Source organism: Rhamphochromis longiceps, linkage group LG3, assembly GCF_057381845.1.
Source record: "Rhamphochromis longiceps isolate RC_006_pf linkage group LG3, R_longiceps_female_GT1.1, whole genome shotgun sequence".
NCBI lineage: Eukaryota > Metazoa > Chordata > Actinopteri > Cichliformes > Cichlidae > Rhamphochromis > Rhamphochromis longiceps.
The window spans coordinates 30,269,743-30,294,950 of NC_140559.1; the positions used below are offsets into that span (position 1 = coordinate 30,269,743).

At 39.6% G+C, this 25,208-nt stretch overlaps 1 protein-coding gene and 1 pseudogene across 1 annotated transcript in view; one reads left to right on the forward strand and one right to left on the reverse strand.

The window, feature by feature from the left end:
* Positions 1–2,406: 2,406 nt before the first annotated feature.
* On the reverse strand, positions 2,407–3,554 carry LOC146674033 (uncharacterized; annotated as a pseudogene).
* A 6,729-nt stretch (positions 3,555–10,283) lies between these two features.
* The window catches only part of LOC146674034 (uncharacterized), a 27,374-nt gene continuing 12,449 nt past the window's right edge, over positions 10,284–25,208 (forward strand). The window contains exons 1-3 of the mRNA XM_085392851.1: positions 10,284–10,458; positions 14,453–14,716; positions 17,746–18,692. Of these exons, the coding sequence (XP_085248977.1) occupies positions 10,287–10,458; positions 14,453–14,716; positions 17,746–18,692 (1,383 nt within the window). The 5' untranslated portion in view covers positions 10,284–10,286. Of the gene's footprint in view, positions 10,459–14,452; positions 14,717–17,745 lie in introns of the transcript that reaches the window.

The following is a 25,208-nucleotide window of genomic DNA, read 5'->3' on the forward strand; positions in this document are numbered from 1 at the left end:
TGGCGCTACATCACTAACTCTACTCTCCTCCACTTCACACATCCTGCCCTGTGATGTTCCTTATATTCTGTTGTTTCCTGCCCACAAATAAACCTGTTAGATTCTGTGTATTGTGTCTGCTTTTGGGTTACAGCAAGTGAAGCAGAGATTAATATGATTTTTAACTGATGGCTCTTAGATCCATTCACTGAATTTAACCTTCAGACAAACTTTATACCATCTAAGACAGTGTACTGTCAGTACAATTAACAAAGCTAACTTCATTGGCTTTGTTAATTGAATAATAAGATGTCTGTCGGGATGATATTTCTCCTCTCCTTTCATAAATGATGGTTCAGTATATTCACTGCCAAAGGAGGTTATAAAGACAGCACTCAAGCTCTTTTGCTAAGCACCTAGAGCATTTGTACCTGTTACCATACAGACACTTCCAGGTCACTTCTCTTAGTTAGGAACGTTCCTGAGCAAAACTATTTAATTATTTGAACATGCCCCTGGATTTTAATTGGGTGGGTTTATTAAAGATGAGCTAACTGCAGTGCAGATCGAATGACGCTGTGGTCCCAGTAAAGTGATCATGCAGCAGAAAGTTAAAGGCAAGTCCTTTTCAGTCGTTAACTTAAACGACATTTTACCGCTGATTACTGATTTCTGTAAAATACCAGCAGCTTTGATCTAACAGTAGTATTTGGACCATCAGGCATGAGTTCAGGATCACTGGTCAGAAATGAAAACTTTGTAATAAAATAAAAATAACAACAAAAACATCAATCTGTCTATATATCTGTGTATGCACACACACATGTTTGTAGCTGAGTTTTAACGTCTAATTTTATATGTTGTTAAAACTTGTCATCTGGTAGAACAAACTTTATTCTCTAAAGCACATCAGTAAACCCTGCAGTCTTTGGAGTTTCCCACAAATCATCTGATTTACATCACTGTTTATCTGTTTCTGATTTATTGTTATCATAGACATTCATCTACACTTATGTGCTACAACCAGTCAGGACACAGGAACACAAACCATTTTCTTCCTCTCTTTCATCTTTGTTTTATTACTTTCATTCTATTCAACATTTTCATTTTACTCTCAAAAAAATATTCACTGTTTTTGTCCTTTGAAACAACTAAGAGATGCATGCTCAATAATCCAGGTAAGCAAATCCCAGAAAGTTGATTCTGTTCATTTGATCGTTAATATGCAAGCTGCTATGACTATTGATGAGAGGCCAGGAGTTATACACAGCAGTGTAAGCTGATGGGATTCTCATCTTAGGGATGTCCACTCCCATTTTTCACATTTATGAAACTGGCTCAGTGTGGTGCTGGTTTCAATCACTATGCAGCTGCACTGTTTATAAGGAGGAAGAAGTCACTTCAAGGAGGGAAATTTTTCACACTGAAAATGCTGCATCAGGTGAAGAGAGTCAACTTTGTTGGATAAAGAGGAAAATGAATATATATATATTAAAAAAAAAACATGACAGAGTGTATCTGTGAAGGATGTAGACATAATGGACATTCAGTTTGTCTATTTCTTATTACCTTTGTGTTTTGTATATAATCTCTAAATGTCACTGAGAAGCAGATGAGTCGATCCTCTGCAGATAAAGTGCTCATTGATTGAAGTTTAATTTCTGCTTCATTTTCACAGTTCATTCATTTTCATAATGCCTGCTGATTGAAACTGACTTCCACCTGTGAGCTCCATAAAGAGCAGTGGATTTTATCACATGTGACTATGGTTCAGTCACATCCCAGCAATGAATTAAAGTCATTATGTTTTAATTTAAATTAATATAAAAAGTGAAGAAAGAACAAATGATACAAAAATCCAAAATGTAGTTTGATTTCATCATAAAAAAATAGATACATTCAGGTGTTTAAATTACACAGAGAGGCAGAGTTTACACACTGTGTGTCTTTGTCTGCTCAGCTGTTTGCAGGTTTACCTCCATGTCAGTGTGGAGCTAAACTAGACAATAAAGTGCTGTGTACTCTTTTCTGTCAGGATAAAGTATAAGACAGTCTGTACACTGAAGTCCAGCCTGAGCTCTGAGGAAAAGCAGCAACAACACAAACAGCTTAAAGTGCACAAAAATCTGGAGACTGGTTCATGTAATAATTAAATAAATTCCCCTAGGGATCAATAAAGTATTCTGATTCTGATTCATGTAGGCTTCATTAAAGAAGTGAAACTGGCTGATAGACTGAAGGCTACTTTGAACTACTGGAAGCATCTGTGATTGTAATTAAACTCAAACATATGTTCAACATGAGTCCTGTGTAGGTTTCTTTTTACATCTGAGCTCCACAGATAAAAACAATAAAATGGTTTCATGTTTCTGGACCAGTTTTTAAGAAACTGACACAGAAAAGACGATAAGATGTCGATGAGTGCATCTAATTAAAAAGACTCTTAATACGATCCAACCAGTTCACACTGAATGCATCTGGTGAACATGTCATCACAGTGTTGTCCACAGTGCAGTAGTACTGCTCCTGCAGATGCTTCCTGTCAGATTTCTGTCCTGTAGACTGATCACTCAGACAGGTATCAAGGTGCACGGTGGCTTTAAACCTGGAAGAGAGGAGCACCAGGGACAGAGCCAAGCAGACGACAGAGAACGGGACACTTTCTCTCTCTCCTGGGTGGATGAACGGGATGACGATGCGGTTTCGTCCTGGTGGATCATATTTTGATGAGAGAGACTTAAATCTTTCCCACACGCCGTCATGTGGCTGCAGAGGTCTAACAATGATGTTTGGGATCATGCGTCCTTCAGCTTTCTTCAGTGAGTTCCAGCAGTCTGGCAGGTTTGGGGGTTGATATTTGTCAAGTGGAATTACACTGTGGAAAAACAATGGTAGTGAACGTTAAAAAACTCTGTGCTGTGGCCTCATTTTCCCTGTTGCAATGCCATAGGTTACATCAGGTGTGGTGCCACAGTTCCAGGGAGAGTACAGGACCAGGTCAGTGATGGTGGGCAGAGGCAGCAAACACTTGGCTGGGATCATGGAGTCTGTGATTGATCCATGTGACACAAAGATTATGTCAACAGTGTCGCTGTGGTTCTTCTTTTCTTCCTCATCAATTTTACTTTTCAGGAAATCAAACATGTCTGAGAGTTTTCTGAAGGTGCCAGACTCTGAATTTTCTCTCAGCCACTGCAGGACAGTTTCATCTTTGCAGTTTTCTATTGCAAGGTTTATTAATCTTTTCCTGTGTGTGAAGGATGAATGGGAGAAAATAACACCTGAAATGCTTCATCGCTCTGTATCCTCAGTTCCAAAGTGAGGATACAGAGACTTTGCAAACTTTACAAAGTGATAGAGAAAAAAAAATTCAAATATTGACATACGACAAATGTATATTAACAAATGAAATGACATTTTGGTTATCTTTTATGCATAACAGAAAACCTTAAAATAATGTGGTTCAAACCTCAAAACACCAGGAATGTAAAATGTTCAACAGATATGGTTCCCTCATACAAACTGTTTCTCTTATCGATTTTTTTGGTCTTCCAGTGATTCTGATAGAAGTTCATCTTGGCTTCATCTTTTCAAGACTTTATTTTCAGTGCTGTGCAGGCTATCCTTCTTGTTCCTGAGCATAGCCAGTGGTTTGCATCTGGTTGTAAACTCTTGAGAGGAGATATGTCTGTGAAGGTTCTCAGTCATCAAGGCCTCGTAGTCAAGGGAGTTTGGGAAGAAAAGCGTCTGGACTTCTTTAAGTTGCTTGAAGACGTTTCACCTCTCATTTGAGAAGCTTCTTCAGCTCTACGGTCAAATGGTGGAGAGTCCCAGGCTAAGACCACACTAATGCGTTTTTGTTTGAAAACTGATCGTTTTCTGTCCGTTTTGGCCTCCCGTCCACACTGAGACCATGTTTTTGCTGACATAAAATTCACACTAGTCTGGATAGATTTGAAAATGGCGTTTTCATTTGAAAACGCTCAGCACACTATCGTTTTCAGTCATTTTCACAGAGTTGTGCGCCAAAAGCGCTTACATTACAGTACTGTGCATGCGTGAAACACAAGAAGATTCGACACTTATTTACCTTTTGGCTCTTTGAAACGTTGCGGCAAAATGTCGAGGAAAAGCACCGAGTTTTTAAAATGGACTAACAATGAGAAGGAGTTGTTGCTGCAAGTAACACAAAAGTACGAAGTAGCAAAAGCGAGTGAGAGTTAAAGAATTTGAAGAAAAGCTATCTGGAGCATGTACAGACTGATATTAATCTTTAATGGGGCTGTCAAAACTGAGAGCAAACAAAACAACTGCTGCATAATGCCCTCCGCTATCTTAGTTTAATTGGTCACATGACTGCATCACATGACTAACATGCGTCATCGTTTTAGAAAGTCTCGGTTTTCGCTGTCCACACTGCGACGCAAACACACCGTCTTCAAATGTATGCGTTTTCGAGAGCGTTTTGAAAACTATATGTTTTTCCTTGGAGAAAACGCCATCTCAGTGTGGACAGGAGGCCAAAACGGAGAGAAAACAATGCGTTTTTAAACGAAAACGCATTAGTGTGGATGTAGCCTAGAGCAGCTCTCAGGCTGCTGGTTTATTTGTTGTTCCTTGGATATTTAAAAGTAGAACGGGAGGCAGAGCCTTCACCACCTCTTCTGTGGAATCAGCTCCCAGTTTGGATTTGGGACATGCTCTCTATTCCTAAGATTAGGCTTAAAACGTTTTCTTTTTGGTAAAGTATATAGTTAGTGTCGAATCCTTCCTTAGTTATGATGAAATAGGCCTAGATATCTGGGGGATTCCCTCAATGTGGTGCATTAACTCACCACATTTAATTATTAGTTATTATTCATCTGTGGCTCTCTTCCACAGCATGTTTTTGTCCTGTTTTCCTCCCATCACCTCCAACTGATCACGGCAGATTGCCGCCCCTCCATGAACCTGATCTTTCTGTTAAAAGGGAAAAGTTTCACTCTTAAGAGTTTGTGTAATTGTTGTGGTTTCCCTATATTATTGTAGGATTACGATATTAAACATGTCGTTATGATTTGGTGAAATATAAATCTTACTGAATTTAATAGATAGACAGATCAATACTTTATTGTTCCCACAAGGGAAATTGCTGTATTACAGACCATGATGAAGAATAAAAATAGTATTAATTTATCATCTACAATAAATGGCCTGTATTTATATAGCGCCTTACTAGTCCCTAAGGACCCCAAAGCGCTTTACATGTCCAGTCATCCACACATTCACACACTGGTGATGGCAAGCTACATTGTAGCCACAGCCACCCTGGGGCGCACTGACAGAGGCGAGGCTGCCGGACACTGGCGCCACTGGGCCCTCTGACCACCACCAGTAGGCAACGGGTGAAGTGTCTTGCCCAGGACACAACGACCGAGACTGTCCAAGCCAGGGCTCGAACCACAACCTTCCGATTACAAGGCGAACTCCCAACTCTTGAGCCACGAATAAACAACAAGTGAGAAACAGCTTTAAAATAAAATAAAACATTGTATTAATATTCACCCAGAAACACCACATATCTGACACAACTGAATAAAATATTTACAGGAGTTACTCTGCTTGACATTTACTTTCAAATATATTTGCTTTCCGTCCTTTAGACACTGCCCTGTAAATGTTTTATTTGAAGGGCTCGAGTGTTTTTGTGCGCCAGCTGAAAACAGCGATAATCCTACTTTAATAACCACATTATTTCAACATGAATTAAAAAACAGATTAAGCATAGATAACTAGTTCTTTTAAACTTTCTTATCAGTCACACACTTCTGAATTGTGTGTCATCAGCCTCTTTCATATCGCCTCTCCTTCAAAGACACCACAACTGAGCTGCAGCAGACTCTGGACACTTGCAGTCCAAAGACAAAGGAAATCAAATATGACAGTTAACAAAAATAGTATCGAATGTTAACACACATCTTATAAGCTTTCAGTAAGTTGCAGGAATAAAAGAATCATATCCTATAATCATGTGTATATGCTTTGTATTTTTAAATACAGAGATAAAGTAACTATGTGTATAAAGAACAACAAAGTCCTTTAGGAGGGATGGTTTTTATAACAAAGGTGACAGGCTCTGGTATTCAAAGCACACAAACAGACGGACAGTAGGGAGATTTGAGCATTAAGGAGCAACTCGCATCATTGATATTACGTAACTGTTAAAACAACACTGAAATGTGTTGACGATTCATTTGAATTAAAATGGGAGTGTTTTTCTGTACTGTACCTGAAAATATCTTGTTTATCTCAGTCTCCCACACACACAGTTACTGGAACAACACTGATAGAAAACGAGTCCAACAGGTTAAAGACATGCAGAAAATATTTTTTTGGACTTGTGACCAAAGCAGTCATAATAAAACCTGCAGATTAGAAACTGAAAGTTCTGACTTTAATTGTTTAAAGTAAAACTAAAAGCTGCTGTAAAGCCAATTGTATTCAAAGTCTGCATTCAATATTTATTTTCATACATTTCAAACTTTTCTCTCCTCTAGTTATTTAATATAGAAAAATATGATGTTAACATTCATAACAGCATGACATGCAGCTCCTGTTAAGAATGTCAATATTTTGTTTTCTCTCAATGACAAGAATAAATATTTTACTTGCTTTATTCACTCCTGTCGTTTTCATTATTAAAAAAAGGGGGAAGAACAAAAACCACTAACCTGTAATACTCAACAATTATTGGGCGATTGAGAGAAAGCCCTTCTTTAATAAACACCACTGAAGAGTTGCTGTGGATTACAACTGCCAGTAAATATGAACTTCTGTTTTTTAAATGTATATTCAGTAATAAAGATTTGGATTCACTGTCTCTGTTCATGGCTGATGGTCTGTTCTCTACATCACATCCACTTTTCCTCTGCTGTCAGTCTCAGTTCTGTTATTGTCATTCTTAATCAATCAACGTTTCCTGCCCCAACAATCACACAAAGCCCTATGAGCAAGCACATGGTGACAGTGGCAAGGAAAAACTCCTTTTTAACAGGAAGAAACCTCCTGGCAGAACCAGGCTCAGGGAGGGGCGGGGCCATCCATGACTGTTTGGGGGTGAGGGGAGGATGAAAGGACAAAAGACACATTGGGTAAAAGAGCCAGTTATTAATAATGACTAATGATTAAATGCAGAGAGGTGTTTGAGAAAGATGAGTGTAGAAAAAGAAGAAGATTAGGCTACTGGAATAAGTGGCATAACTAAGGGAAGGTTCAGTGTCAGCTGATCCTAACTACGAGCTTCATCAAAAAACAAAGTTTTAATCCTTATCCTAAAAGCAAAGTGGGTGTCTGACTCATACCTAATGGGCTCAAATTAACATGTATCTTAAAAAGAAATAAGAACTATAAGGAATACTTAAATGTGTTTAATTTTGGACTACTAACATGTTTTAATGAATAGCTGAAGCAGTTTTACTTCTTGGTGCCTGTGGTGGAGGTGTGCTCCCTGGCCTGCTGCAGAGGAGGGGGGGTAAGTTAGATCACACTGCTATCTTCTTGGCTTTTTCATTGACAGCGGAGCAGAAAGACGAGTGGGTGGCAGCAGTCTTGGAGTGACTGTTTCCAGTGTGCAAAGCACCAAAACAACAGAATCGGCTGCCATAGACAAACTGAGCAAACTGACAGCGGTGTGTGTGCGTGGGGTCCTTTCTTCTGTGCCTCTGCACTGATTTAAAATTCTGTTAGCAGGAAGTTTATGTTGAGCTCAGTGTGTTTGATTTGACTTCATATGTGAAAAAAACAATTACACACAACTGAACAAACATTAAAATGACCAGAGACCGAAAGAAAACTCACACACAGAAAATGAGCTGAGGGAGACACCTGGTGGACAGATACAGACATGACAGGAAGAAAGACTAAAGTGCAGAGTGGAGACAAACAGCTGGAAATACTTGTTGGAAAGGATTGTCATGCTTGAGAAAAACACACAGCACACACTCTAACAGTCCTTTATTTGCACTGAAGGAGACACGTGAAGAAACCAAATCACACAATAATGAAGTGAACACATTTATAGTCAGTGTTCAAGATGATGGATAGAAATGAAAATCATTTTAATGTATTTTTATGTCTGTGTCTTACAGCAGATACAGCATTTACATAAACTCACTGGCCTTTTTCTACTTAACACTCTTTACTGATGGATGATTCGTTGTAAAAAGTGGATATACCAACCTTTTATTTATTTATTATTGTGATTAAAATGTCAAACAAATATATTTTCCACTTTTTGTGTGACAGATGCAGGAATTTCTCTGTCCTGCATGTGGAGAAATCTGCTGTTAAATCAGAACATTAACAGGTTTCAGGTTGTATTCAAACACATATTACTGTGTGTCATGTGTCAGCAGGCATGTGTTAACAGGGACTATGAAACACGTTATAAGATGGTCTCAGGCTAAAAATACTTTGCTTCGTTTAAAAGAATGTAGGCAAATGTTTTCACGGATATGCATTAAAACAACAACAAATATGTAAATGAGTAATATCCAAGCAAATAAATAAATAAAATAAGACTCTTTGTTAATTCAGGATTCATTTTTGACATATTGAATCCTGATAGTTTCTCAGCAGCTTCGTCATAATGTGTTTTTATCATCATACAAATTGGACAAATTCAAAATATCCATAAAACCAAAATAATCTGCTGTAGTTTTTGATGCTGCACCAACACGTGTCCTCATACTGTTGATGATTTAGCCTTCAGTTTAGAAGCATTAATAACAGCTGACTGTAGGAATATAATTATTTATGTTACTGCCTCTTTTGCTCTTCCTTATTTAATGATATACAGCAGGAGAATTCATGGAGAACCTGTGATAAATACTGTATCAATAACAAGCATGAACCTGTTTACGCTTTCTCTTTGGAATATGAATGAAGTTATGAACGAGGGAGAAAAAACGTCACGTGACTGCAGGCCAACAAATCACAGCAGAGCAACAAAGTAAAAGGAGGCGTGTCCATGCTAGAATAGTCACGTGCACAGATATGGCTGCTGAACTCCGGGGAGAGAGAAACTTAAGTATCGATCCCATCGATAGTGCCTGTATGTCTGTGTCTATATGTCAGGTTGGGTGTCAGGCGCCACCTCTCTGGGGACATCTCAGGCCCTCCAAGGTTTGGAGACCTATCTCCCCCTACCACCACTTCCCCTGCCAGTGGCGGACCCCCTCAGACATCGGTGCGTTGGTGGTTCTTTGTGTCCGGGGATGGGCGTCCAGGTACACACCGGCTCACTCCTTGGCGGCCGCTTATCGGGGCCTGAGGCTTGGGGCTCGCTCGGGCCACTTCGGAGGTGGGGTGCCCCCGGCCTCTCGGCCTGGGGCTCGGTCACTCAGGCGCAGCTGGCTGCCGGCGGAGCTCACGGGCGCGTCACTGCAACTCCCCCTGGCTTGTGCTCCGCGGCTGCTGAGTGAGCCCTCATCTGGGACTCTCCTCAGCTCTTTCCGGGACAGTGGCGCAGCTGCCCCTCTGTTGGTCTTCCTTGGTCTCTTGTGTTCTGGGGGCCTCTGGATGTCTGGAGTTTTGATCTCCTCCACACCTGCTTCACGCCCTGGAGGATGGGGCTGTGGCCCCCCCACACCCTCTAGCAGATTATTACATGAAGGAACCTTTTAAAAAACAAAAAACAAGCGCGTCCATGCTCACAGGTGTACACACGGGTGATCACACCCACAAACTACACCCTTTTTGGCTCCTACCTCAAAGCACACTGTGTTCTGTTGATCTTATGTGCTGCACAATAATGTTTAATATTTAGTATTTACTGTCATATTCCCATATATCATTGTGATGTTGTTTATTCTATTACTCTTGTTCTCTTCTGCTTGTTTTCTTTTTTCTTTCTCAGCAGGTGATCTAGGTGATTGATATATGCATTTTTTTTCTCTGCCCGTTCTGTTGGTTTTTGTTTTTTGCCCTTCTCCCCCGTCCCTCTTCTCAGCTGTTTCTCTTTCCCTCTTTCTTTCTCCCCTTCTTTCCCCCAGTCAAGTCTGTCCCGTATTCAGTAAGTGAAAATAAAATAAACAATAAAAGATGAATCAAATGGACCATTACGGCAAGGCTGGGATGGTCAGTTTGGTAAAGTAAATCCGTTGGGCATCTTTCTTTGCCTTTAGACAACAATTCTGATGGCAAAAGAGCCAAACGGGACAGGCCAAAAAAAAAAAAAAAAAAAAAAAAAGTATCGATCCCATCACGTCAGTGTAGATCAGTCTGTATAGATGCTTGTATCGATCCGCTCAGCCTGAGTTGAAGCAGCGATGAGTTTAGCTCAGTATCTGAGAGAGTTCATCAAGGAGAGACTAACTGCTGTTTGTGAAGAAATCTTCTCAGAGGTTCAAAAAACCATCGTCCAGTATGAGGAGGAGATCAACCGTCAGCACAGACTGCTAGATATCAGCCGGAAACCCGACAGAAACTCACACATCATAGGTATGGACATGTTTTTAACTCTGTGCTGTTCAAGCTCAGATTCTTCAGTGTGACTGACTTTACTAGAAGATGTTAAACTGGGTATTTATCAGTGCTGTGGGTCAGTGTCCAGTGATGGACTAAGTTGGACTGGTGCAGGTCCATGGTCACTGCTAGGTTAGCTCCTGGTAGCAGCAGAGTAAGCCAGTGTAGACAGCAGCAGCTCTGAGCAGACCAGGGACGGATCTAAAGAAATTTTCTTCGGGTGGCAAAATCAAAGCCTTTTCTTTTCAAACACATATGCAGGTGGTACAATGATTAAAATGCAGTAAGTATACACTTTTTTCATATAAATATAGTCTGTAGCTTAATCATTGTCTGTAGCCTACATACTTAAAAACTTTAGTTACATAAAAAATGTGAGTTTTGATTCTATGTACTGTATAGTCTGTATAATAAATAAATATGTAGCCCAATAAGTATAAAATCCAGAAAGCTACACAACATAGGGCGGTTCATTTACACACACAAGTCTAACTTAAGTTTCACACTGTTTTTGTTAGAAAAAATTCAAATTGTTTCATGTTAAATTTACACAAAATGTCATAAATCTGCACTGTTATGAACAAAAATGTAAACCTAATTTTTCATGATTTGTTGGGTTAACCCTCTGAGGTCCAAAATATAACCGGACATTTTTGACACCTTTTGATTTTACATTTGTATTTCACCCTCAGACTGTTTCATTTTATTTTTTTTCCCCCTTTGCCTTGTTTGGTATCATTCTTTTCAGCTCAACCTCGCATGTCTGAATTTAATTGTTTTTTCATTGACATCATTCATTGATCTGAAATCACACAAAAACAAAATCCCACCAGTATTATTTTACTGTTAAAAAAAACAACACAGACATGTTGAGTAAATTGTTTTTATAACGTGAAATGCAAATATAAATTGTACATTTTGAACACTTATGCACACATTTTGTAAACATATCTAAATCTAAACTAGTTTATCTTTCCACAAAACCAGATTAAAATAAATACTTAAACAAAGTGCTCTAATGTTTATTCTGCACTAAAATTTGGAGAAGCTTAAAGAAAAAAATGTTTTTTTAAAGAATACGCATTTTGTTGCATTTATTTAATTTTTTAAACTTTATTTTCTCCAACAGGATTCCACAGTTCATCAGGTGTCAGTGTTTTAGGTCCTATTGATTAGGGCTGGGTCATATTATACCGTTCACGGTAATACCGGTATAATGTTAGGCAACGATAGGAAAATGAAATATCGCGATAGAATATGAGTAAAACGCGCATGCGCAGTGCCTTTGTTTTCATACGCACATGGCCGATTGTTGAGTGAAACAGATGAACCAGAATTGGTTTGTAAAAATGGTGCAACTTCAGTGATGTGGAACTGGTTTGGTGTTTGTCTGTCAGATACACAACAAAGCACATTTTTTTTGCAGAACATGCAAGCGGCCGTCGTTATCGTCGTATTTGTCGGACTAAGCTGCTCTTAAATCTGGGAGTAATCTGGGTCCTAAACTCTGTTCTTCAGGTCAAACAACACTGCAGCATCACTTAGAGTTAAAAACTGTCTAAATTCTTTCATCTTTAATAAAACGATCAGCATTGCTGCTTAACCAGGTGTAGCTATAAAGTTTAACTTCCAGGCATCCATGAAAACAAAATTTATTACATTTAACGGAGTTAGAAGTTAGCAGGAAGCTAGCGGAAGTTAGCTCGCTAGTTTCGCTAGTTACCTAAGCATGATATTGCATGTTCTGACTGAGATTTCTGAAAAAATTCAAACGTACAGCTCTGCTATCACTTCCAACATAAATGAAGACAGGAAACTAAACAGCAGTGACGTTTGTAGGGTTACTGAAGTTGGGCTAGCTGGTATATAATGATGTGCTACCTGATCGCTAGCAACACAGCTATGTTAGCATAACATAAACAGTGAAGCTGGAGGACGAACACTAACACTTTTCCACTTATAAAAGTTAACGTTAAGGTTCCTGAGAGTTGGAGACAAATGCAATCGCATGGCAGGATGCTGTAAACGGACCAAACTTCAGTCAGGAGAACAACTGAGATAATCCATCCACAATACGAGGTTAGACATTAATAGACTGCAACAACATAGGAATAGAGCAGCTGCCAGAGAATTCAACATTAATGAATCAATGGTACAGAAGTGGAGGAAGCAAGAAGAATGAGTTTAATAAAGTTTGATTTATCTGACTGCTTTGTTTCGCTTAATGTGCCTTATAATCCCGTGCACCTTATGGTCCGAAAAATACATACTGCACACTGCAGTTTAATGTTGCAAAGCACCTCTTTTTAACTTTAGTGGATATTATACATGGTTATGCTCAGGATGTCAGCCCATTTCTACTGGAAACTGTCGGGGTTCGAATTTTGAGGAAGAGACATACGACTGAAAGTCCATAGTGGGTCAACACAAATTATTTTATTAAAACACATATATGTGGTGAAGATAGGCTCTGCAAAACATCAGGCTCCATCTCCTGCCTGACAATAGGTGGGGTGTAATATTTATACAAGCAATACGCGTCACTGCAGATGCATGTTCCAGTAACTCCAGCGAGGACATATTCTAAAAAAGAACAGTTCCTTCCAATGTTCCTCCACCTAACAGATGCATCCTGTTATTACACTCTTACACTGGACTTATCAGAACTAAACTGTCACGTATGCAGGTACACAGCATTTGCAATCAGTTCCCTCAGGCAGACTATGTGTCTGTGTTGTTAACCTTAGCACCTGACCCCCCTCTACGTCCTCTGTTACCAGGCAAACTTCAATGCAGGAGGCTGCTGAATGCACACAGGCAATATGTAGTAAATTATACGGTAAACATGTAGGCAACCTTTCAATAGCTGAACTTTGCTCCATTGATCGGCCAGACATCGCGCTGCCCGTAGCTTCAAACCATTAATTAACTTGACCGAGCTTCAACCCTTTAATTATGCAATATGTGTATAACATGATTACAGTTGCACCTGCAATGAAAGATTATGTGCTTATGCTAACACCTGAAATACGGACTTCAATATAACCTCACCAGTTTCCATAAATGTGTCAATGAAATGATAATAATGATACATCATAAGTGATGCAACGGTAATAATGATTATGAATAGTCACAGATTATGAATGTAAAATAATATTTCATCTCGACAAAATGCCTTTTGGTTAAACTTTCAGCAAGGAATTTGCATTTGCACTGTTACATTTTTATAAAGCTTTAATGTACATAAAAACCAGCTTCTTGTTTAAGTGAAAATAAATGGAAGGTTGTCTTTTTGCGCTAGTAATGTTGTGGAGTTGTATTTTGTCTCGCATCAATTATATCATCAGTTATATCGTTATCGCAAATTTTCAAATATATATCGTGATAAATATTTTTGGCCATATCGCCCTGCTCTACTATTGATATTGTTAGACAGACCATCTAACATGATAGACCTTATCACATGACCTGGTGATGAAGCTCGACAGTGAACATGAAAAATATAACGCCAAAGTGCAACATTGTTTCTGCAAAAATGACAAGATGCTAACAGAATGTTAACAGAAAACTATTAATTTTATACATTTACAAATGAATATATCTCACTGCTCAGTGGTGCCTTTATTTTTAATGACAGTTGCACATTTGAACTCTTACACTTTAAACTATTTCAAAACTGGAAAACATTCATGCATTTTTTGCATCATCACCTGTGAATTCCACCTCATTGCCTGAGAGTGCCTCTATGACCCGCCTCAGCTGATGAAAACATCCTGCATTCATACACTTAATTTAACATGATCAATACCACACTGTGGCGCCGGTCAGGCTACAATCTGAGCTCACTGTCTCTCCAATTGATCACGATTTATTCAGGCTTTGATTCATGCTTTTGTAAAATAGTGTTGCGTGTGTTCTTGTATCATCACATTAGTTACCTTGTTCTGTTTTTTTTTCTTTGTTCCTCAAGACCTCCCACAAAATCATGACTGTGAGGAAGAGGAGGGTCTGGATGAGCAGCAGGTCTGTAACCAGGAGAGGAACTCCAGTCTGGTCCAGGAGGACCCAGAGCCTCCACAGATTAAAGAGGAACAGGAGGAGCTCTGCAGCAGTCAGGAGGGAGAGCAGCTTGGACTGAAGCAGGAGTCTGAAGGCATTATCGTCTGGACTGGGGAAGAGCAGCTGAGAGAGATGGAGATCATCTGGAAACCTGTGATAAAGTTACACAAAATAGGTATGTAAGACTCTGATGTCCTAATAAAAATGAAGATCACCCATGTAGGTGATGAGTAAAAATAACATTGTAAAAAAAAAGAAAGATAAATGGCCTGCATTTGTATAGCGCTTTACTCAGTCCCTAAGGACCCCAAAGCGCTTTACACTACATTCAGTCATCCACCCATTCACACACACATTCACACACTGGTGATGGCAAGCTACATTGTAGCCACAGCTGCCCTGGGGCGCACTGACAGAGGCGAGGCTTCCAGACACTGGCGCCACCGGGCCCTCTGACCACCACCAGTAACATTGTAATAACATTGTAAAAATAACAGTGTTACTAAAAATAACATTGAGCAGAGTGCGACCAACTGTTCGGGTAACAAAAAAAAAACAACTCTGTAACTCTTAGGGATGGGTATCGTTTAGGTTTTATCCAATACCGGTGCCAAATCGGTACTTTTGAAACAGTGCCGGTGCTCAAACGGTGCTTAAAGAATGGAGAACACAAAATTGGTCCAAAAACCTCTCATGTTCAGCTGTTTTTTTGTAAAAAGATAACAATGTTAGCCTTTTCTGCAGCTATGGGGCATATATGGTATCACTCTTGGCTGGAAGCAGTGCTTAAACAATGGAAAAAACACAAACTTTGTCCAAAAACCTCTCATGTTTAGCTGTTTCCCTCTTTTTCTTTGGTCATTTTAGCCTTTTTGGCCAGGGTGAAGGGAGTATCTGCCATCAAACAAGAAGACAGCCGCATGTAGCTATGATGATGTTTGCTAGTTCACCTTACATGCATTAATGTAATAACGTGGTTAGCCTACTCAACGTAAATTACACACGAACAACATTAAGCTACTCATGCAGAGAAGAACGGCTGCTGCTGCCATCATCATCCTCATCATTTCTGCTACACTGGCAGGGCTAGGGGCCAGGACTCTCCTCTTTGGGTTTTTGGGTATGTTGCTAACTCCGGGTCTGATAACAGGCACCACACCCGCAGTAGATGCGCTCGGTGTGAGGTCTCGCAGCAAGCTATCAAATACGGCGCATTTCTCGGCTTTTAAAAAAAACGCTACGCGTCGCCAGGTGTTTCATCGGATTTGAGGTGTTACCTCCTTTGACAGTATCACAGTATCAGCTTAAAGCACTTGTTGCAGGCTGCTGAGTTTGCATCTTTTGCTGTGAAGTACAGCCAGACTTTTGACCGCTTCGTCTTGGGCGTTTTTAATCTGTAGCTCTGCTCTAAAAGAACGTACATACCTGGACCCGCCTACTATCCTCGGAAACGTAAAATGATTGGCTAGAAGTGTATCACAGCTCAGGAAAAAAAAGCACCGAAATAAAGCACCGAAATGTGCGCTGCTTTTCGGTCTGGTTACTACCGTTTATGTCAGAACCGGTGCCATCATGGCACCGGACACCGGTACCCATCCCTAGTAACTCTCCGTGTGGTCAACAACAGACACACATTATGCCCGTGTCATGGACTAAACCAATCAGAGATAGTCAGGGGCGGGACCTCTCTGATTGGCTGTGGTCCAATTGAAAGTGCAGTTGGAAGTGGGAGGTCTGTAGCTTGAATAAAGCGATATCGATTCATTAAATCCTGAATTGACTTTTAAATTTAACTGTGTTTTACCAGAAACGCCAGATTCTCAGATTAAAGCTCACAAAACCATTTCAACAACAACCAAACAGCAAATGAGAGCAGGTACACGGATTCCACACAAAGACGTAAACACAGAACAGACCGACGCATCAGAATCAACTTTGTCTTTCTCGGCTTTCTCACCCGACGGCCCGTAGACGGACACGCTATCGGAGCTCTGTGTTCACGTCTTTTTGCGCTGATTCTGAGCTGCAGGTTTTGTCTCTCTCCAACTAAAATTCACAGAGCCAGCAGCAAAAGAAGCAGCAAACTGCGCTTCACATTTGGTCAATGTCGTCATGAATTCCCTTTGAGTTTTGCTGTTTTGCTTCCACCACGATAAAAATCACACTTCCTGCACAGCTAGCTCTCTCTCTGTACTTCAAGAACAGTTTCCCGTCTCAAATCTGTTTTCTGCATTATTCATTCGCTTATTACCCACCAGTCTACCGTTGATTACAGCGCTGTCGGCCGCTGTATTTTTCTTTTCTTTTCTTTTTTTTTCACTTAAATGACCTCGGACAAGAAAGCATAGTTTCTGCTGTTCAATACTGAAGAAAAACTTTTTAAAATTATACAAAATTACAGAATATTTTTAAGGTTATCTGCTATAAAAGGCCAGGCCAGAAAAATCTCATTCATGTTTTTCTGTGTTTTATTCTCAGTTACTTTGACACAAAGGCATCTGCTGTGATGTTCACAATTCTGATGAAGTCTCACATGTATCAGTACTGATAAATGATCAGAATTATAATATTTCTGACTGTCTGAGGCTAAATTGAATCGAATCAGGACTTTGAGAACCTGAGTCGAATGGATTATAGAAATCAGTGATGATACGCAGCCCTAGTGAGCAGCCTTGGCCTAACAGAAGTGGATGTAGCTGTGGGTAATAAGAAAAGATGAAAAGAACTATTGATAACTTTTTTGTTAAGTTAAGGCCTGATCCATCTGAAGTTCATAGCCAGCTCTGACATGGTGCCATCTATCTTTGAATGCTGAAAAAACACAGTGTATCCAGAAAGCACATTATATGCTGCAAAAAATGCACTGCCCAAGTGTCCCCTCTCCCCACTGCCTTTCAGCAACAGACAGCAACAAACAGGTCGTCAGAGGAGGCCAAGATGATGATTAAGTTTAACATTTTCTACAATATTGACAAAGCACTGTAAGCATAAGATTGTTAGTTAATAATTTAGAAATGAATATTGTCTGTATGGACTGCAACTTCCCCCCCAAAAAAGTGCACATGTAAAACTGCGGTGTTAAGTGATGCGGTTGAAACATTTTAGTCCGCCTAACTTTTGTGCCGGTGCAACGATGGCAAAAAGTTAGTCTAGAGCCCTGTCAGTAAATGTATTTTTTATCATTTTGTTCCTTTGTGCTTTCAGACCTCCAACAGCAGGCTCTCTCTGAAAAGGACGGTGTTCTCACAGACCAGCTGGTCTGTGACCAGGAGAGGAACTCCAGTCTGGACCAGGAGGACCCAGAGCCTCCACACATTAAAGAGGAACAGGAGGAACTGTGCAGCAGTCAGGAGGGAGAGCAGCTTGGACTGAAGCAGGAGGCTGATACTTTCATGGTGACTCGATCTTATGAGGAAAGTGACCACAGTGAGCAGCTTCTTTCTCACAGCTCTCCTGAAGGAGAGAGCCGAGATCATGAAGAAAATGGGCACGTGGAGTCAGGATCTACTAGAAATACAGAGCTGAAGAAGAGACGTCACAGAAAGAGAAGTCATAGACAGAGACTAGACAACACTGCTGTGTCAGAGAGTCAAAGTAAACCTGTCTCAAGGAAAAAGTCTCTAGAATGTGACATCTGTGGAAAAACCTTTCGGCATAAATTTATGCTGACTATACATCTGAGAGTTCACACAGGCGAGAAACCGTACACTTGTAACACCTGTGGAAAAAGATTTTCTCACTCATCAGCATTAAAAAGACACAAGAGAATTCACACTGGTGAGAAGCCATATTCCTGTAGCACCTGTGGAAAAAAATTTATTCAGAAATCAATTTTGGACTGTCATGAAAGAAGTCACACAGGTGAGAAACCATATCCTTGTAGCACGTGTGGAAAAAGATTTTCTGATTTATCAGCAATTAAAAAACACAGGAGAATGCACACAGGTGAGAAACCATATTCATGTGGGATCTGTGGAAAAAGATGTAGTCAGAAAGCAGCATTGGAATCTCATGTAAGAACTCACACAGGCGAGAAGCCGTATTCTTGTAGCACCTGTGGGAAAAGATTCACTCGAAAATCACTTTTGAACTGTCATACAAGAACTCACAAAGATGAGAAGCTGCATTCTCGTAGCACCTGTGAGTCATAGCAGTGTGTTGGTGGTAGTGCTTACACTGTCAAGTCACTGCAACAACTGATTGGAGATGATTCATATTCAAGACAGTATTTTCTGCTATTTTAGGTCCTTTACAATTTAAAGCGTCTTGAGAGAACTGTCATTGTGATTTTGTGCTTTATAAGTAAAACTGAATAAAATTGGATTGTCTAGAGGAGTGAAGAACTCTCATCATTCTTTGTTCAGTTTATTACCTTATTCTTATAATTGCATATCCTATTAGAGTGATTAGAACATGCTGTAGGTATTACAGGTACTGCGCTGCAGTGGTTTGTAACATATCTATCTAATAGACTCCAATTTCTTCACGGAAATGGAGAGTCCTCTTCACATGCTGAGCTTAATTATGGAGTTCCACAGGGTTCAGTGCTAGGACTAGGGCTGCTCGATTATGGGAAAAATGATAATCACGATTATTTTCACTGAAATTGAGATCACGATATTTATTTAACCCTTTAAGACCTACTATAGAACAAAGTCCACCAGAGCTTATATTATTTTTTTTACATGCTGTAGTGCCATTTGTGGGAGCATTTCAAGTTGCTATACATCAATACAACTGTTATAGCCCATGTTTTAATAATAAGTATGCATTAAGTCCATAGTAATTACATAAATTGCAAAAAAGTGCAATAAACTACAAAAAAAATTGAAAATCGCTTTTGTTTTGTTTACATATATTTCTACTTGGAGAAATTTAAGAGGCTTATCCCTCAAAACTTTAAATACAATAAAGTTGCAAAAAATAGTTTCCCACCACAGGAAATTTATTTTGAGTGTCTTCATAGTTTTATTTTGGAGATACAGCAATTTTTATATACTGCAGGAAAAACGAAAAAACAATCCTATGATGCAAATTTGCAAAGAAAACAGCATGTGCATCATTTCACTGTGGGAAGTGTTACGAACAGCTGATAGGAACGGCAAAGCGTGTTTCTGGAATATTATGTTTTTGTTCCTGCAAGCGCTTTTTATGCAATTTTTGCAAAGCTATATGTGGAACGAAACCGTGACCGAGGACAAGCTGGTGGCATCAGATGTAAGTACAACTCCTCCGGTTTCATATGCAAAACAAATTATTGCGCTAGCTTACACGGTTCAGGTTCTACAGGGATTTAAAAATAGTTACGCAAAATGGAGCATGCTGCTCTGACCGGCTTTAAAGGGTTAACAATGACTTTAAAAAAATAATATAAAATAGTGTGCAACACCACTGAAGTTTTTTTTTTTTTAAACTCTCTTTTCAACCAACGGCAGTCACTCTCCAAATAACTTCTGCTTAGCTTTCCGAGCTTCCCTCGGGTCCTCTTAATCAGCGGTCTCCAACCTTTTTTGCGCCACGGACCGGTTTATGCCCGACAATATTTTCACGGACCGGCCTTTAAGGTGTCGCGGATAAATGAGGGAGGGGCTAATAATCGGCTCAGTCATTTTTAATGATCGTTGAAAGCCCAGATCGTAATCGTGATTAAAATTCGATTAATTGAGCAGCCCTAGCTAGGACCAATTCTGTTTACATTAAACATGCTTCCCTTATACATTTTTACTGCTATGCTGATGACACCCAGCTCTATCTATCCATGAAGCCAGATAACACACACCAATTAGTTAGTTAAACTGCAGGAATGTCTTAAAAAGACATAAATACCTGGACCTCTAATTTTCAGAGTGATGCTAAAAAACTAGTTCATGCATTTATTACTTCTAGGCTGGACTACGTTAATTCATTATTATTAGGAAGTTCTAAAACCTCCCTGAAAAGCCTTCATTAATCCAAAATGCTGCAGCAAGACAGAGCCTTCAGTTTTCAGGCCCCTCTTCTGTGGAACCGGCTTCCAGTTTGGATTCAGGAGACAGACACTATTTCTACTTTTAGGCTTAAAACCTTCCTTTTGTTCTAAAGCATATAGTTAGGGCTGGACCAGGTGACCCTGAATCCTCCCTCAGTTATGCTGAAATAGGTGTAGGCTGCTGGGGGATTCTCATGATGCACTGAGTGTTTCTTCTTCAATCACCTTTCTCAGTCACTATGTGTTAATAGACCTCTCTGCACTAAATCATACCCGTTATTAATCTCTGTCTCTCTTCCACAGCATGTCTTATATCCTGTTTTCTTTCTCTTCCTGTTAAAAGGGATTTTTTCCTTCCCACTGTCACCAAAGTGCTTGCTCATAGGGGGTCATTGATCTGCATGTATTATTGTAGGAATACATGCAGTATAAAGCGCCTTGAGGCAACTGTTGTGATTTGGCACTGTTTAAAAAAAATTGAATTTAATTAAATGTATTTTGAGGGTTTCTTACCTAATATATGAAAACAGCATAACATAGTATTGTTGAGTTTTTCACAGATTTCTGTCTTTATTCCTGATGATGGATCCAGTGGTGGTAGGGGGTCCTTGTAAACTTGCAATGAAAAGTTTTGTTTTAATGTTCTTTTTCTAAGTAAATTGTGTTTTAATTAAATTACCTGAATAAATCTGCTTCATGACTGAACTAACAAAAACAATTAAGTTCTCAAATACAACTTTTACATTCACCCTCCATTTGGGCCAATTTACTCTTTGTAGGTTTAAAATTTTTTTGTGGAAACAGCAAAAGTTTCTACAGAACAAACGTCTTGTTCTTGCCAGACAAGAAAGTTGAAGCAGGTAGGGCCCTAACCCTATGTGGAAATAGCTCGGAGAGAGTTAAGATTTTCCTCTTTGAAAAAACACTTTGACTCTGGATTAATGTGCCATGAGCACATCTGGAATATACAGGGTGGGCCATTTATATGGATACACCGTAATAACATGGGAATGGTTGGTGATATTAAAGTCCTGTTTGTGGCACATTAGTATATGTGAGGGGGCAAACTCCTCAAGATGGGTGGTGACCATGTTGGCCATTTAGAAGTCGGCCATCTTGGATACAACTTTTGTTTTTTCAATAGGAAGAGGGCCATGTGACACATCAAACTTATTGGTAATGTCACAAGAAAAACAATGGTGTGCTTGGTTTCAACATAACTTTATTCTTTCATGAGTTATTTACAAGTTTCTCTTTGGTCACAGCCATTGACATGTCAAAGAGGTTAACATGTGAGGAGCGGATCGAAATTGTGTTGATATCTGGTGAACGCAGTAACCGGGTCATTGCAGCAGATTTCGATGCAAGACACCCTACGAGACCACCCATCTCCCATGCTACAGTTAGCAAACTGCTTGCTAAGTTTCGTGAAACTGGTTCAGTGTTGGATTTGCCAAAATGTGGACGCAAGAAAACTGTCACTAATGAAGAAACATCAGTGGCTGTCCTAGCTTCATTCAGCAAGAGCCCACAGCGTAGCACTCGCCGCATGTCACTGGAGAGTGGCATTAGTCAAACATCACTTCGGCGGATATTAGCTACTCACAAATGGCACCATTACAAACTCCAGCTACTGCAGCATCTCAACGAGGACGACCCAGATCGGCACACAGAATTTGCAGAATGGGCAAAACAAAGATTGGAACAGGACCCTCAGTTCACGCAGAAGATTTTGTTCAGTGATGAGGCAAACTTTTATGTGAACGGTGAAGTTAACAAACAAAACCACCGCTATTGGCCTGACACTAACCCACATTGGATGGATCCCTCCAAGACTGTTGGAACAACAAAAGTGATGGTTTGGTGTGGTATGGGGTACAACGATAGTGGGTCCATTCTTCATCAATGGAAACCTCAAGGCCACTGGATATTTGAAATTGCTACATGATGATGTGTTTCCCTCTTTGTGCACTGAAGCTGGCACGTTCCCTGAGTTTTTCCAGCAAGATGGTGCACCACCTCATTATGGGTGCCAGGTCCGAGCATTCCTAGATGAACAGTTTCCTGGAAAGTGGATTGGTCGTCATGGGCCAGTTGAATGGCCCCCAAGGTCTCACAATCTGACCCCCTTAGACTTTTATCTTATAGCTGTTATCTCTGCACAGTGGATGAACATAAAGGCCATGAAACAGTCCCAGCTGCAGCAGAAAGGACTGAGAAGCAGAAGGAGCTCGAGGTGAGACGACTAAACATCCAGCAGAGAATCCAGGAGCGAGAGAAAGATGTGAAGCTGCTTCAACAGGAGGTGGAGGCCATCAATGGCTCTGCTGATAAAGCAGTGGAGGACAGTGAGAAGATGTTCACTGAGCTGATCCGTCTCATCCAGAAAAGAAGCTCTGATGTGAAGCAGCAGGTCAGATCCCAGCAGGAAACTGAAGTGAGTCGAGTCAAAGAGCTTCAGGAGAAGCTGGAGCAGGAGATCGCTGAGCTGAAGAGGAAAGACGGCGAGCTGGAGCAGCTCTCACACACAGAGGATCACAACCAGTTTCTACACAACTACCCCTCACTGTCAGCACTCAGTGAGTCTACACACTCATCCAGCATCAATATTCGTCCTCTGAGCTACTTTGAGGATGTGATAGCAGCTGTGTCAGAGACCAGAGATAAACTACAGGACATTCTGAGAGAGGAATGGACAAACATCTCACTGACAGTCACTGAAGTGGATGTTTTACTGTCACCACCTGAGCCAAAGACCAGAGCTGGATTCTTAAAACATTCACATGAAATCACACTGGATCCAAACACAGCAAATATGCATCTGTTATTATCTGAGGGGAACAGAAAAGTAACACAGTTGAAAGAACAACAGTGTTATTCTGATCATCCAGACAGATTCACCTTTTATGATCAGGTAGAGTGGAGAGGAGCGCTAGAGGAATAGAAGTAGCAGTCTCATACAAGAATATCAAAAGAGCAGTATAAATGAATGTGTATTTGGATACAATGACAAATCTTGGGCATTACTTTGTGAAAACAAAAGTTATTCATTCTATCACAAAAAAATCCAAACTGACCTCTCAGGTCCTCGGTCCTCCAGAGTAGGAGCAGGTATTCTGTCTTTCTACAGCGTCTCTGAAACCATGACTCTCCTCCACAGAGTCCAGACCACATTCACTCAGCCGCTCTATGCTGGACTTTGTCTTTATTTCTCTGCTGGAGCTACTGCAGAGTTGATTAAAGTCAAATAGACAGAGAAGACAGGTTCTTGTGGAAGATTGTTGGTTTTCTTGATAACATATGACCCTAAACGGTACATCTTAGAGGTCTGAACTTTTGAAAAGTATCAATAATTTGAGTCATTATTTTTTATAATACAATTGATATCAAAAACAGCCAAAAATACTGAGGAAGTGTGGTGAATAGGGAAAAGATAAAAACATGTTAAACCAATATTGTGATTATTGCACTTAGAATAGAATAGAATAGAATAGAATAGAATAGATAGAATAGATAGAACTTTATTAATCCCTCGGGTGGGTTCCTCTGGGAAATTCGATTTCCAAAAAAGCACAGCACCGACAGAAGTTACAGAGTTATACACACACACATATATATAAATACAGAGACAATATAAATAAAATATACGAAGGGGATAAATATAATAAATAGGAATAAAAATAAAAATACAAGTGAATTGCACATTTCAAGTATTGAGTCTATTGCACCGTTGACTATTTACAAAAGTATTGCACAAAAGGTATTGTTGGTAAAAAAGAAAAAATTCAAAATGTACTAATTCATCGTGAAAAGATAAAAAGTTCTATATTCAAATAATCTCTACTATAAAAAATCTAAAATACAATTCAAAAAGTAAATAAGGTTTTAATAAGCTAATAAAAAGTTTTCAAGTTTGGAACACTTTCAAACAAATCCACACACATTTCACAGATCTGAAGGGGAAATAATCAAGACATGTATTTTTAAATGTACCTGAACATGGTCATTTTTCAGTCTGAGATAAATCATTTTTGTATGTGTATCAAAAGCCTCAAAAAGAGATAATCAACATTTCTGCATTCATCATGTTTTCCCACTGTCACAGAAGAGGACATCTGATGGGGTTGAGGTGGAAACATCTGGTGACACAAATCTGAAGGCTAGATCAACCCATTTAACCACTTTTTGCCTCTGACGTTTATGATCTTCAAAGTAAACGCAATGTCTTTGAGGTCTAATCTTTAAAAATGTCACAAGAATTTGAATCCTTGAGCTGTTACAAATTTTTAAATGTCCACTGCAAATGAGTCATGCCGGATGTGCTGCAATGAAGCTTAATAATAATATTCTTTTTGAAAACTGCAATCATGAATATATATATATATATATATATATATATATATATATATATATATATATATATATATATATATATATATACAGTGGGGCAAAAAAGTATTTAGTCAGCCACCGATTGTGCAAGTTCCCCCACTTAAAATGATGACAGAGGTCAGTAATTTGCACCAGAGGTACACTTCAACTGTGAGAGACAGAATGTGAAAAAAAAATCCATGAATCCACATGGTAGGATTTGTAAAGAATTTATTCGTAAATTAGGGTGGAAAATAAGTATTTGGTCACCTCAAACAAGGAAAATCTCTGGCTCTCACAGACCTGTAACGTCCTCTGTAAGAAGCTT